Here is a 15,806-nt window from a genome sequence, read left to right on the forward strand (position 1 = left end):
CGAGCTCTAAACAAAGTTACTCACGTTCTTTTGAAGCATTTCTGACACAAATCTGAAATAAAGCAACAAATGGGTTAGAAAACTTGAGCATTTTCTTTTTTCTTTTCTTTTTCTTTTTTTTTTTTCAGACAGAGTCTGGCTTTGTCGCCCAGGGTGGAGTGTAGTGGTGCGATCTTGGCTCACTTCAAGCTCTGCCTCCTGGGTTCACGCCATTCTCCTGCCTCAGCCTCCCGAGTAGCTGGGACTACAGGCGCCCGCCACCATGCCTGGCTAATTTTTTGTATTTTTAGTAGAGATGGGGTTTCACCATGTTAGCCAGGATGGTCTCGATCTCCTGACCTTGTGATCCGCCTGCCTCGGCCTCCCAAAGTGCTGGGATTACAGGCGTGAGCCACCGCAACCGGCCATTTTCAAATAAACATCTTAAAAAGGTAAAAATATGATTCTTACATATCCTGATTTTCATGCAAACATTTCTAATGCTGCACATGTTCCACCACTACTAATTAAAGATTAACAAGTAGTAATTACTCTGCTTTTTTACTTGCAGCCAGAGATGGAGTGCAAAATCACAGGGAAATGTAATCTTATCATCTAGCATCAGTTGGGCTGTTCTCAAATATTCCCACAGCACTCAAGCTGTTCTACTAGCTCAAGCTCTGTTTGGAGAAATGTTGCAATATATTGTGCTCTGTGGATGTTAGAGTCATGAAGTCCTATGCACCTGGAGGCTTTCAGAAGCCATGAAGCTCTGTACTTCAAATTCTCCTAAAGTGGAAGCTACTTGTTCCCACAATATCACCATTTATTTCCAAGGGCAGAGTTATCTTGGGGATGAACATTGGAGTAATGCAGAAGGAATAGTCGAGAGGTGGTTATGAGGTGCGTGGGGAATAGGATGGTAGTGATCCCACCAGTTTATGCCTGCAGGGATGGTGGCAACTGTAAAGACATTGAAATGGCTCCTTCTGCCCTGGCTAGGCAGCTGCAGTTTTCTGCCTTCCGGCATTTCTTTGTTTCAGAACAAAATGAGAATTAAGGTTTACTATCACCACAAAAATGGATTAATACATGAGCTGGGCTAGGCCAATGCTAAAGGAAGGTGGGTACTTCCTCCTCTCTGTAAGCATATAAGCAGCCCCTCTGCCCCCTTTTCAGAGGACACTTTTAAGGGGAAAGAGGTCTGGGGAATAGAAAAAAGCTGAACTTCTAAAACTTGCATCAGAATACGTTTGGTCTTGGGAAAGATTTATATCTAAAGCATTTTCTTCTGTATCTCTGAGATGTTGAACAGAATAAAATTACATTTTGGCCAGGTGCAGTGGCTCACGCCTGTAACCTCAGCACTTTGGGAGGCTGAAGCAGGCGGCTCACTTGAGGTCAATAGTTCAAGGCCAGCCTGGCCAATGCAGCAAAACCTCATCTCTACTAAAAACATAAAAATTAGCCAGGCATGGTGGCAGGGGCCTGTAATCCCAGTTACTAGGGAGACTGAGGCATGATAATCATTTGAACCCGGGAGGGGAAGGCTGCCGTGAGCAGAGACTGCCACTACACTCCAGCCTGGGCGACAGGAGACTCCATCTCGGAAAAAAAAAAAAAAGAATACGATACAATTTCTTGCCAAATCCTTAAGGTACTATAGAAAAGCCATTTTAAAATATAAGAAAAGTATTTATATGGTCAGTAGAATCTCCTAATGTTATATGAAAAAGAACATAATGAAAATTCATAATCTCAAGCCATAGTATGACCAATAACCAAAAGTAATTTAATGAGCAGGCCGTATGTACTTAAAAGCAAATCCAATCTACAGGAGAAACCCTGATCTATAATAAAGGGTAGGAGAGGGTAAATTATTTACTTCATTTTACAAGAGGATTTACCCTGCGACTCCTATAGCAAGTTCCTGGAGGCTTTAAATATAATTTGTTACACGAAAATAATACTGACATGCAAGCTGGACAAACCCATACACTGACCTTGGCAAATGGGAAGAATGCCTCAGTGCACTAATTCATCTTTCAACTTTAATTCGACGGAGTGTGTTAATACATCTTGAGCTTCTCAGGCCTTTTTGGTTTTGGCTTCAATGATGCGTGATTAAGGGAGAAAAGTGAGGGGAAGAATACTAGAAGCACCAAGAGAAGCTCTACTGTACCACAGGAGAAAATCACAGAGAGCTGGAGTCTCTGCAGATATGCTCACAGCTATTTATTCTGCACAAAATCTTCTTTTTAAAAAATCTAATCACTTTCTACTCAACTCTTCTCTAAAGTGGATGTGAACTAGAAAACACAAATGTACACGAACACAATCTCACCCACATACTGCCGTTGTTAAAAACTATTTCTATCGAAGTATAATTTATATACCATAAAATTCACCTGTTTTAAGTGCACAAATGCATGATGTTTAGTAGATTTATTGGGTTTTACAGCCACCATCATAATCAAGTTTTTGAACATTCTCATCACCCCAGTTAGATTCCTTGGGCTCATTTAGTTAATAGTTATTCCTACTTCCAGCCCCAGGCAATCGCTGGTGTTCTGTCTCTATGAATTTGCATTTTCTATGTACTTCATATAAATGGAATCATCTAATATGTGGCTTTTTGTGTTTGGTTTCTTTGTCTTAGCACAGTGTTTTTAAAAATCACCCATGTTGTAGTATGCATCAGTACTTTGTTCCTTTTTATGGCTGAATATTACTCCATTGTATACAACATTTTGTTTATCCATTCACCAGTTATAAACATTTTGGTTGTTGGCTGGGTGCGGTGGCTCACGCCTGTAATCCCAGCACTTTGGGAGACTGAGGTGGCAGATCACGAGGTCAGGAGACCAAGACCATCCTGGCTAACATGGTGAAAGCCCGTTTCTACTAAAAATACAAAAAAATTAGCTGGGCATGGTGGTGGGCGCCTGCAGTCCCAGCTACTTGGGAGGCTGAGGCAGGAGAATGGTGTGAACCTGGGAGGCGGAGCTTGCGTCACTGCACTCCAGCCTGGGCGACAGAGCGAGACTCCGTCTCAAAAAAAAAAAAAAAAAAAAAAAAAAAAATTTGGTTGTTTCCACTATTTGGTGCAAGACTAGTTCCCATATGGCCTTGGTGACCCAGTTTTTCCCCTTTTCTTACTTGTAGTTATCAGAATAACTGTAGAATGTGCTGGAAATGCAACCACCCTGAGATATGGAGAAATTGGTCAGAACAGCCTGGGCTCTGTTCCCATTCCTCCTAGAACAGGATGTTTTGCAATGTTTCAGCTCAGTGAGTCCAGTTTCATCTGGGTATAAAACCACAGGTAGAGCATGCTCGGCAGGGTCCCTCAGCTATGATGTGATGTGGGGCATGCACATATGAGACTGCTGAGCAACTTCCCTGAGCCGTGGAGGATCAGTTCACCTAGGCTTCTATTGTCCCTTGCTACCTATCTGTGCATAATAAACTTGCTTCACGAGTGCAGCACATGAACATGGCACAAGTATACATATGTAACAAATCTGCACGTTCTGCACATGTACCCTAGAACTTAAAGTATAATAAAATAAAATAAAATAAAAAAATAAACTTGCTTCACTTAACTTGTTATATAAGTGTGCTACCTCACTGGACTCATGCAAGTGGTGTGCAGTATTGGTGAGGTGTTTGGAGTCCTCCCCTGGGACTAACACCTGTATTCAGTGAACCTGCTCCACATTTGTCTTCTATAAATAATGACACTACGAACATTTACCTGCAAGTCTTTATGTGGAAACATGTTTTCATTTCCCTTGCACATCTTTACCTTTTATGAGCCTATCTGCATATGGTACCCTGTTCTTTGAGGTGGAAATCTTCCCAAAGTAGGCTGTCCACGACCTCTGGGAATCCAGCTCAATGGCCAGCAGCAGCAGAGTGGGCCTTGTTCCCTCCCATGGTCTCTCTGTAGCCTGTGTCGCCACAGAACATCCTCAGAGCCTTTATTACAGGCAGTAGAGTGAGGCCCTACTCCCTGTGAGCACAGATGTGGAACCAAAGCAGAAACAGGAACCACACCTTCCCCCCGTATGCCAGCGCTTCAGCTTGCAGAGATGTTCTTTCAGGTCACCTTTGTGGAGAGGGGATATTCTAGCTCCCTACATTAGCATATTATGGCCATTCCAGCATACATCCAGAACAACTTTCCTGTTCCCAAGGTAGGATGAAATAGTAGTGAAGGATGCATATACCACCTTGAGAAAACAATAAAAGATACACAATTATGGTAACTTTTGGTGGTTTCATTACAAAAAAAAAATTTTCTTTGTACCTTTTTGTGCTTCTCTAAGTTCTGTACCATGGAAACATATATTACTCTGGTATCTTTTTAAAAAATCCTTTTGTAGTGAAAGTCTCATTAACCTGTAAATATAACTCATTTTTCCTAACTTCTTATATAATATTTTATTTCATAAATAATTCTTCACTTCCATCATTTTTAAATTAACATATGCTATAGCAAGTATTCTTGCATACCCTCTATTTCTCTTTTATTCTCTTTATTTACATTGAATATGGGGTGAGATCTGTATCATGATAGAAAGAACTTTGAGCCGGGCGCGGTGGCTCACGCCTGTAATCCCATTACTTTGAGTGGCTGAGGTGGGTGGATCACCTGAGGTCAGGAGTTCGAGACCAGCCTGGCCAACCTGGTAAAACCCCGTCTCTACGAAAAATACAAAAATTAGTTGGGTGTGGTGGTGCACGCCTATAGTCCCAGCTACTCGGGAGGGTAAGGCAGGAGAATCTCTTGAACATCGGAGGCAGAGGTTTCAGTGAGCTGAGATCACGCCATTGCACTCCAGCCTGGGTGACAGAGTGAGACTCTGTCTCAAAAAAAGAAAAAAGAAAAAAAGGAACTTTGAATTTAGAGTCATAGGCCCTGGTTGTGAATTCTGGCTCCACTACTTAAAAGCTGTATGACCATGAGCAAGCCTCTTAGCCTATGTCAGACTCAGTTTCCTTATCATAAAAGACAGATGCTTCATGGAGATTTCTATGAGGATCAAGTGTGGCACTACAAAGGAAAGCTCTTTGTAAATCATTAATGATTATCAAGTGTTTGATCAAATTCACTGTAGACTACCTGACTCATTGCATTAAACAAAGCATTCTGAGTATGTGCACATCCCAAATGGGTGATAACAGTATCCTGTTTCCTTTTCCCATCTATAACTCCATCAGTGCAGTCCAAGAACTAACCTGTAAGACAAATCAAGACAAATGGGCTTTTTACCTCTCGGTTTCCTTGATCGATTCCTCAGTGGTCTCCTTGTATTCTGGAAAAGTGTCATTCAAATCCATGCAAACTTTGCCCACAAATGCCCGCTGTCCAAATTTATCTGTAAAGCATACACAAAAAGAATATGAAGGCATGTTTGTTTCTGAAACAGTACTCTTTCTAAGCTTTTAACAATCAGTTTTAAATCAAAATCATTATGGAAAACATAAATGAAAATGTAAAAGATCATCCACCATCACACCACTTACGAACAATAACCACCACAAACTCCCCACTATATTCAGTAAACAGTAAAAGTTTTTCTATTTATCACTTTAACCCACTACCTCCCCCATCCCCATTCTCAGGCTGTCAGGTGGGGTTTTTTTGTTTGTTTTGTTTGTTTGTTTGTTTGTTTTGTTTTTGAGACAGAGTCTCACTCACTCTGTCATCAGGCTGGAGTGCAGTGGCACAATCTCAGCTCACTGCAACCTCCAACTCCCTGGTTCAAGCGATTCTCCTGCCTCAGCCTCCTGAGTAGCTGAGATTACAGGCATGCACCATCACGCCCAGCTCATTTTTTTATTTTTAGTAGAGACAGGGTTTCACCATGTTGGCCAGGATGGTTCAATCTCCTGACCTCATGATCCACCCACCTCGGCCTCCCAAAGTGCTGGGATTACAGCAAGAAAGTTGAGACTACATGGGACAATGGTAATTGTTTTTACAGTGTCTCCATCTCTGTCATAAAGAGATTTTCAAAAACCTTTCTGCCTCTCTCCTTACCCTGTAATTCATTTTAATAACTGGCCATTAGATTAATCTTCCTTAAAATACCACTTTCATCACATCACTCACACCTAGACTCAGAACCTGTTTTGGGTCTTTGGTGTGTATTTGAGCTCTTCCACAATCTGAGCCCTCCCATCTGCCTACCTTCTTCTCCCACCACCTCCAGGTGATGAATCCACTCCTCCCATTAAACTACTGTGGTCCTTGTACCCACTATTGACACTCCTGTTCCCATACCTGTGTCCACATCATTTCCCCTATCCGGAAGACAGTTTGTCCTCTCCTCAAATTGTCTTTACTTCAAAGCCCAGTTTAAAGGCCCCTTTCATAAAGTCTTCCTAGATGTCCTAGTTCTGGGTTTTCTTTGCCTTCTCTGAAAACTGTACTATCTATTTTCAGAGTCACCCATTAGGTCTTTTACATTAGCAAACAGTGGCATCAGTGTATCAGCCAACAGTATTTACTGAGCATCTGCTATGTGCCAGGCACTGTGCTGGTTGCAAGTTTTGGACTCATCAACCTAAATCCAGAATCAGCTCTTCTTACTAGCTGTGCAACCCTGGGCATGTTACTGACCCTCTCTGAGCGTCAGTCTAACCATCTGTAACATGAAGATGTCAGTAACCACCTCAGAAGGCTGTTTGCTGCTGAACTAATCCTTACAGAGTGCTTTGCACAACACTAGACGTCTAGTAACAGCACCATAGAGGTTACTAAGGTTAGTAATCAATGTGCATAGGTATTCTGTCTGGCTCCTCAAGGGCAGAGACTATTTTTTATCTCATTGTGTTCCCAGCATCTAGCACAGTGCCCTGACTCTAGTCAACAGCTCTACCAACAGCCACCATGTATCTGCTGATGTAAGAAACTATTACCACAGCTAGAATTAGTAAAGTTTCCCTAAAAAGCCCTAAATTAATACACAAAATTCAGACTCATATATGTCATTCTATAACCAAAAATTGTAAGTAAATAATCAGAGTACTTAGAAAACAGAAAACACTCTATGATACAGTTTTCTATTTTCTAAGTATTTCAGAAAATTTTCTAAGGGCCACAGTGACACACAGACACTTAATTACTTGCAAAAGAATGTAAATGCTCATGTTCTAGCAATTAAAAGGCAGATCTGCCCACAAGGACATGTAAGTTGTTTGCCACGATGGTCTGGCTGTCTTTGCTTGATGTGCCCATAAATCATGCTTTCACTTGCTCACCTGTAATTTCAGCAAGGAGCAGAGATGAGTCAGTGTGAAGTGTTCCAAAGTAACAAGCTGTGGTTGTTCCATTCTTTAGTGTTCTCCTCTAAAAATAAATCACAAAAACCATGAATCACGTGTGCTCAGAAAAGTCACATGATACATCCAGAGGAAAACAGAATTTTAGTTTTTAATTTTAAAATGTTTTTATTTGAAGGTATGCCATCTTGATGTAGAGTAGTTAGGTAAATGGCAAAAAGTATTTATATTTCAAAAGTTAGCTGGAAGAGAAGCTGATACTTCTGATATTTTCTGGATTCACACAGTTCTGTGCTTCAGAATTCATTAAAATGTCATACTAATGAATTCCTTCTTTCTTAGGATTAAGGATATCCACATTTTATTGCATCTGGGAGTACATAAATAAGATTTTTCTTCTACTACAGAATAAAAATATTCAGCCAGACTTTTAGCTCAACCTGCAAGGTTGATCACATATACCTCCTTTCCTTCGCAAATTACAACTAACATAACAGTAAAGGAGTACAAACGTTATTAACCCACAAGAAGAACATGAGAGGAGAGGCATGAGCAGAGAAAATATTTCATCATCTTCTCAGAAGACAAAAAACATGGACAAGAACGTGGAAGCAACTTGGAAAGAAGGAGAGAAGTGTGTGGGTTTTAGCAGGGGATTGGGTGGAAGTTTGTGTGGGTATGATTAAACAATGGTAGGAACCTTGTTGAAATCAGCCAACCACCCTTAACCTCTTCCTTGTAGGAGAGATTTACTCTTTATAGAACCTGGATAGTATTTAGAGGCTACAAGCCCCAAAAGAGAAGGTAAAGCAGAGGTTTAAGTGAAAATCTCGCCAACCTCAAGGGCACTCAGTCATTTTCCTCAGAATACCGCATGTACTACTCCCACAACTCCTGGCAGGGGACTAGAGGATTCTTTTCTAGAGAAAATGAATAGCTCTAAAAGAAAGATGTCTTCACAATGACATTTGGGACCCAAATTCACTGCCTTCACTACTCATCCTATAATGAAGTTACCATCAACAAGTGCTACCTCCACCCAGATATTCCAATCAGCACCTTACAGCATCACAGTATGAATGTATGTCCAGGGTTTGATAGGCATTGGAGGGAATCTATTATCAAAAAGATAAGGAGGGGGAGAAAGAATCTGGAAAAAATCTTAGAGGAAACATAATCTATAAGGTCAGAAGAAAACTCAGTTAAAAGAAAACAACTATGACTCACATCCTCAAAGAAATAAAAGACACTATTGCACCCACAAAACAAGAACAGAATGCTATGAAAATCAGAGAGCAGGAGCTCTCCAAAAGTAAAAATATTATAAATGAAATGTGGAAGCCAGTGGGAGGGTTGTAGGATACATTACAAGAGAATTGCTCAGGAAAAGGAAAAGATGAAAATCAAAGGTGAGAACATAAGAAAATTAGGCTCAATCTAGGCAGTCCGAAGTTTAGAATAAGAAATCTAATTTTTTAAAATAAATGAAAAGGACAAAAATATGAAAAGTAATATTCATCTCCAAAATTAAAATCCTCATAGAATTGTCAGCACAGGGAATAAAAAGAGAACCCAAAGCAAGGCATATAATTGTGAGATATTAAGTCCGTAAGTATAGAAAAGATGTTAAAAACTCCAGAAAAAAAAAAAAAAAACTGGTCACAGATAAATGACAGACCTCACAGTGACACTGGATTTCTCACTCACAATGCTGGAAGCAGAACAATGCCTTCATATTCAACTCATATATATCATTCTGTAACCAAAAATCCTAAGTAAATAATCAAAGTACTTAGAAAATAAAAAACACTCTATTATATAGTTTTCTATTTTCTAAGTACTTTAGAAAATTTTCTAAGGGCCACAGTGACACACAGACACTTAACTACTTGCAAAAAAATGCAATGCTCATGTTCTAGCAATTCAAAAGGAGGTCTTCCCACAAGTACATATAAGTTGTTGGTCACAACAGGAGTTATTTTTTAACATACAATTTTATACCCCGGTAAATTATCAATCAAGTGTGAAGGTAGCATAGAAATATGATTAAGTACCGAATGACTTGAAAATGTTGCTCTCCATGAACTCTTTCTTAGGAAGTTTTTAGAAACTGTCTTTTAGTAAAACATGAAAGTAATCCAAAGAAAAGTTAATTCCTGGATCCAGGGAGTGGGCATTAAACGCAGGAAAGAGGCAAAGAGAATACCAACATTACCATAGTGCCAGAGAGAATGCTGACCAGAAACAAAAGAATGGGAGGAGGTAAGAAGATCCTCAAGAAAGAAAATGGAACTGATATTGCCTGACCTGTCTGAGCACTTGGAAAAAGGACTAGTGAATTGAGTACTTTGGGGCATATCTTTAGCAGAAGCTTTTAAAGTGCAGAGGAAAACCCTCCAGATGGTGGCTCTTGCTGATGTTTTGCCTGTGATTAGCCATGTGACCTTGAGAAAGTTGCTTACATTCCGTGTTTCCTCCTTTGTGAAAAAAGAGAGTTTTCTTGACTAATACAGACATCAGAAGCTCAAGTGTCTGTAGGATTGAAATAGTTTGGAGTTAGGATAATAGAAAGGAACATGCCGTTCCTTGGACAGTAGCCTCTAACAAGATTCAGTGTGTTGCATTTTGTTGTTGTTGTTGTTGTTATTTTAGGTTTTGTTTTTTGAGACAGGGTCTTGCTCTGGAGTGCAGTGGTGCCGTCACACATCACAGCTCACCGTAACCTTGAATTCTTGGGCTCGAGAGAGCCTTCCACCTCAGCCTCCCAAGTAGCTGGGACTACAGATGCATGCCACCATGCCTAGCTATTTTTTTTAAAGACAAGCCCTTGCTATGTTACCCAGGCTGGTCTTGAATTCATGACCCCAAGTGATCCTCCTGCCCTCAGACTCCCAAAGTTGTTGGAATTACAGGCATGAGCCACCGCACCTGGCCCAGTCAATTGTTTTAAAAAAGCAAACGAGAACTCAGCAACACTGGTTAGTCCCAAAAGTCAAAAGAATTTGGAAACCTGTCCATTTTTCCAAATATTAAGACAATTTTCATGTGAAACAAAAAGATCTGGCTACCAGTAGAGGATGTTTAGAACTTGTCAGTTACAGACAAGGATGAACTCTCCATCACAAATCCAGGTGAAAAGCCAATACCATGACAAAGGTATCAAATTCAATCTCCAGCAACTAGAAAAGTGTGTTGGTTCTAGGAGGTGCTTAGTAAATATCTACTGAATGAACACCTGAGGAAGCAGAATTACTAAAACAACAAGAGACATAAAATGAACGAAAAATAGCATACTTCGATGAATAGGACAGGATGTCGTATCCTTGAAAGAGGAACAGGTTATTATAAATAGTAAGATTGAATTAATGATTTACAAAATTGGCCCATACCATTTCCTAAGAATGTAGTATGAAAGAAAAGTTTAGGGACATGAAAATAGAACAGAAGTCTCAACATTTTTCTAATAATAATTATCAAAAGAAAGAATATATTGAAGAGAGGAATATACTCAGAAAGCGAGAGACAGAAGGAAAAATAACAGAATTCCTAGAAACAGAAGGAAGGCAGGCGTTCTCTTATTGAAAGAACTATGTATTAAAGAGAATGAACTGAAGAATTAAATTGAGAATGAATTGAGATGATCAACAATTATAATTTCAAAATATCAGGAATGATGTCAGCACATTGGATGCTGATAAATAATTTCAAATAGAATTCTCTCTACAGCTAAGGCATTGTTCAAGAGTCAAAAAAAAAAAAAAGTAAAGCCATTTTTGATAATTCTAGGTTTTAGAATATTTATCACCCACCTGATTGGAAAGAATTGTCAGAGGATATATCCCAACAAAAATGAATGAAGACAGGGATCCAAGTTGCAAAATAAAAAGCAAAGTTCATTGTTAAATTATAATTATAATTATTATTGAGACGGAGTCTTGCTCTGTTACCCAGGCTGGAGTGCAATGGCGCACCTTGGCTCACTGCAACCTCCACCTCCTGCGTTCAAGCGATTCTCCTGCCTCAGCCTCCTGAGTAGCTGGGATTACAGGCACCCACCATCATACCTGGCTAATTTTTGTATTTTTAGTAGAGGCGGGGTTTCACCATGTTGGCTAGGCTGGTCTTGAACTCCTGACCTCAGGTAATATCCGCCCGCCTAGGCCTCCCAAAGTGCTGGGATTACAGGCATGAGCCACTGTGCCCAGCCCTCATTGTTAAATTAAGTGCAGATGTTAATAAATAAAAAACTGGAATTAAATTGAGATAATTTTTTAAAATTAAACTTAAAGTTAAATATTTCTTAAATACAGTATACATGACAAAAAATGGAACTAAAATCTCAGATGATATACCATAGGACATGGCAAAAAGGGTAGGGATGAAGAAGGGAACAGAATGAAAATGCTCTTGGCCGGGCGCAGTAGCTCAAGCCTATAATCCCAGCACTTTGGGAGGCCGAGACGGGCGGATCACGAGGTCAGGAGATCAAGACCATCCTGGCTAACACGGTGAAACCCGTCTCTACTAAAAAATACAAAAAACTAGCTGGGCGAGGTGGCATGCGCCTGTAGTCCCAGCTACTCGGGAGGCTGAGCCAGGAGAATGGTTTAAAAACCCAGGAGGCGGAGCTTGCAGTGAGCCAAGATCCGGCCACTGCACTCCAGCCCGGGTGACAGAGCGAGACTCTGTCTCAAAAAAAAAAAAAAAGAAAGAAAGAAAATGCTCTTGTCTCACCATTATGGGAGAATATGGAGCAAAATAATAGAACTGTTCAAGACTTTTAACAGCTTCATCTCATAAAGATAGAAAAAAATGTCAAATCAACAGAGAAAACACAGTCTTCTTTTAAAAAATTGCAGAATAATCATAAAAATTAACCTTTTATTGGGTCATAAATCTCAGCTATCCCCAAGAAAAATGACACATTACATTTACTAACCAAACTAAAATAAAACTCAAAATTAAAACAGGCATGTAATTTAAATTTTTCCAGATTTTCAAAATTTTAAGCACTTTTCTACAGTCTTAAAGATGAAATCAAAATGGAAAGCAGGGGCTATTTAGAAGCACTCCACAAACACTGACAGTAAACCCCTTCCCTCAGTGTCGGGCCTAAACCAGGAGGTATGTGGCTTATGTGGGGAGAAGCTTTTAATGAATGAGAAATTGCAGCTTCAAATTGGACTGTGTTAAAGTAAACTAAATTTGGCCTGAGCATGCTTCTCAACTTTGAGTTCATAAGGAACTGCAACCTAACTTAGTATATCAACTCACTGAAAGCCTAATTAGTAATATGCTTTTGTAACAAATAGCTGAGTCTCAGCCAATCATAGCAGCTGAGCTCTAGCCAGTCACAGGTGCCAAGTGATCAGAACAAGTTTGAATAAGGCAAACCCAGAGCTGTAACAATCAAGCTGTTGCTGTACCTCACTTGCATTTTCTGTCTTAAATGCTGCCTGCCCACATTGCTGGGCAGAGTTCTCTGAACCTTTCCTGGTTCTGAGAGCTGCCTGAATCTGGAATTGTTCTTTGCTGAATTTACTCTGTTAAATTTAATTTGTGTGAAGTTTTTCTTTCAACAACTAGAATGAACTGAAAACACTAGAAAGTTCAGGAACTGCCCTAATTACAGTAAAGGGACCGGACAGGGAGACCCCTGAGAAAGGGAAGAAGGAAGGGAGGAAGGAAACCCAAAGCTACTCCTGTTTATTCCCACTGAGCTCAGCCCACTGAGTAGGCTACGTGGCTAGTTAACACATCTCAACACCCTTAAACAGATGTCAGCCATACCCTCAGTGCCTCCAGCTTAAAAGTTTGTGGGCCCACACTCATTCATTCTCAGACACATAAGAAACATAGGAGATGTGCTCTCCAATTTATTATTTATTTATTTATTTGAGACAGAGTCTTGCTCTGTCACCCAGGCTGGAGTGCAGTGGCCTGATCTTGGCTCATTGCAACCTCCTCCTCCTGGGTTCAAGCGATTCTCATGCCTCAGCCTCCTGAGTAGCTGAGCTTACAGGTGCATGCCACCATGCCCAGCTAATTTTTGAATTTTTAGTAGAGACAGGGTTTCACCATGTTGGCCAGGCTGGTCTTGAACTCCTGACCTCAGGTGATCTGCCCACTTTGGTCTCCCAAAGTGCCAGGATTACAGGCCTGACATCAAATACTTAAACCACCACCACACTCGGCCTGACATCAAATACTTGAACAAATCTCTGATGTCAGAAATAATTTATATGGAATATTGCCCGAAAAATATATAGTCCTTGATACTCTATCTCTCTAAACATAACAGAATGATCTATCTGGACTTTTTGGTAGTATAGCATCTTTACAATATATATTTTGACAGCATAGTGTCCATCCATACTAAGGAGTACTGATTAATTTTCTTGAGTTTCAGGATGAAGCATAGATATGCTTTACCTTAACAAATGTGTTTTTAATCATAAAAGCAATGTAAATTTCATAACTGATTTCCCTCTTTGGGTCAGGTTCTAGAAATGTAAAGCCAAATTCATGACAAACTAACAAATGCATAGACCCCCACAGTAGACACTGATTTCTTGGTTTTATTTTACTTTTCCCTCCCCCTTGTTTTCTTTGCCTTTATTTCATGACTCATTTTCTTTTGTTGTATATTACGTAATTTTCAGCTATCTCACATTCTTTTAGAACAATGTGAGGTATAAATAAATTTTGAGAATAAAGATTTGGTGTGGTTAACATCCTTCATTAACACAATGCGCCAGCTACTTTATACACAGCTTTAGTCCTTCTCAGCTTTTCTAGTGTCACGTGGTGCATGCTAAATGTGTAAGATCCACAATTGCACTGAATTTATAATTATGTGAGGCAAGCGTATAAATGTTAGCAACTGCTCGGCCAGGCGCGGTGGTGGCTTACGCCTGTAATCCCAATACTTTGGGAGGCTGAGGCCGGTGGATCTTGAGGTCAAGAGTTCAAGACCAGCCTGACCTATACGGTGAAACCCCGTCTCTACTAAAAATACAAAAATTAGCCAGGCATGGTGGCAGGTGCCTGTAATCTCAGCTACTCGGGAGACTGAGGCAGGAGGATTGCTTGAACCTGGGCGGCAGAGGTTGCAGTGAGCCGAGATCATACCACTGCATTCCAGCCTGGGTGACAGAGTGAGACTCTGTCTTTAAAAAAAAAAAAAATGTTAGCACTTGCTTTTACTCTTTAAGGCTGGAATGATGCAAGACCAAAAAAACTGGCAAGGTGGTTAGGTCAGTAGATGTGGAAGGCTTATAATACTGCCACCACCACATGTAGTGAACACCTTAGGAGGAATCAATGGGTCCGACAAAAATCCATGAGTGTTCAGACCAAGTGCGCTGAACACCCGAGATGTAATGGTCAGATGAGGCGGCGTTTCCGCTTTAGCTCCTTTACTGCAGAAACTGTTTCTGATTCCTGAGTGGATTCTGGTTCTGGGCATAGGATTGGAGTACAAAGAAAAGAACTGATTTTCCTGAAAGAGGAGAAGGAAGGACACTTTCAGAGCCTTCAACATATGGCTGGCACACACTGCTGCCACTGTTCAATGACTGTACTAGCCCTAGAGTTCCCTCTAGTGGTGTCAGTGCTCAAGTCACATTACCAAGTGCCTCCTTGCAAAGCTCCCAGAGTAACACAATATCCCTTCTAACAGTAATTTAAATTTTTAATTTTAAATTTCCTTGGCTATTTTTAAAGCAAACAAATAGAGCTCTTACCATGTGCCAGGCACTATTCTAAGAATTTTACAAATATTAACTTGCTTAATTATCATGAGAATCCTGTGAAATAGGTACTATCATGATCTCTATTTTTTACAGATGGGAAAAGTGAGTCACGTTAACTCTGCAAAGGTCACATAATGAATCCATATGGTCCTGAAAACAGCATTATGGATTGGCAGGAGCAGGGAAACACACATATTCAGTAAACCCAAATTTAGTAAAGTAAGACACAGGAAGTAAAAGAGTAACGTAAACCCACCAGATTGGGGTTTTGGAAACTTGGATTCAAATTCTCTCTTTGCCACTGACTAGCTGTGTACGTGAGGTAGTCACAAACTCACTGGACTGTTAAAAAAAAAAAACTTAAAAATTCTCTGTGGCCCATCTTAGGCTTAACTGCCTAGGCTTTATAATTTAAATCTATCCTAGGAAACTGATACTCCTACAGATGACCCAACAGAATGTTGTACTCACACACAAGATACTTACGACCACTCTGGTGTATACTTCTTCCGCAAAGTCAATGTTCTGGAATCTGTGTTCTGCAGGAAATGTGTACTTGGTCAGCCACTCCAGGAGTGGCAGGTCTACGTTACTTCCAGAAAAGGAATACTGAGAGGCATGGATGTGTGTATCAACCAGCCCAGGCATGAAGAACTCACTGGAAATTAAGATGAGAAGAAAAGTGTTTAATAATAGCTGTAGTCATTTTCCATATTTTTTAAATCACATTTTTTCCCAAGCATGATTTCACTGTTCACCCCACACAGGTTTATAAGTGAT

At 40.2% G+C, this 15,806-nt stretch overlaps 1 protein-coding gene across 6 annotated transcripts in view; it reads right to left on the minus strand.

The window, feature by feature from the left end:
* Window positions 1–15,806, minus strand: part of GDA (guanine deaminase) — a 111,495-nt gene that overhangs the window by 33,828 nt on the left and 61,861 nt on the right. For all 6 annotated transcript variants that reach the window (XR_004054096.1, XR_004054097.1, XM_030920406.1 and 3 more), the window contains 4 exons: window positions 15,513–15,684; window positions 7,252–7,339; window positions 5,258–5,363; window positions 25–52 (listed from right to left, as the gene is read on the minus strand). Coding sequence is in view for 4 of the 6 variants with exons in the window: in XM_030920406.1 (XP_030776266.1) it covers window positions 25–52; window positions 5,258–5,363; window positions 7,252–7,339; window positions 15,513–15,684 (394 nt within the window). In the remaining 2 variants the exon portion in view is untranslated. The remainder of the gene's footprint in view (window positions 1–24; window positions 53–5,257; window positions 5,364–7,251; window positions 7,340–15,512; window positions 15,685–15,806) is intronic.

Source organism: Rhinopithecus roxellana, chromosome 16, assembly GCF_007565055.1.
Source record: "Rhinopithecus roxellana isolate Shanxi Qingling chromosome 16, ASM756505v1, whole genome shotgun sequence".
In the NCBI taxonomy this organism is placed as follows: Eukaryota; Metazoa; Chordata; class Mammalia; order Primates; family Cercopithecidae; genus Rhinopithecus; species Rhinopithecus roxellana.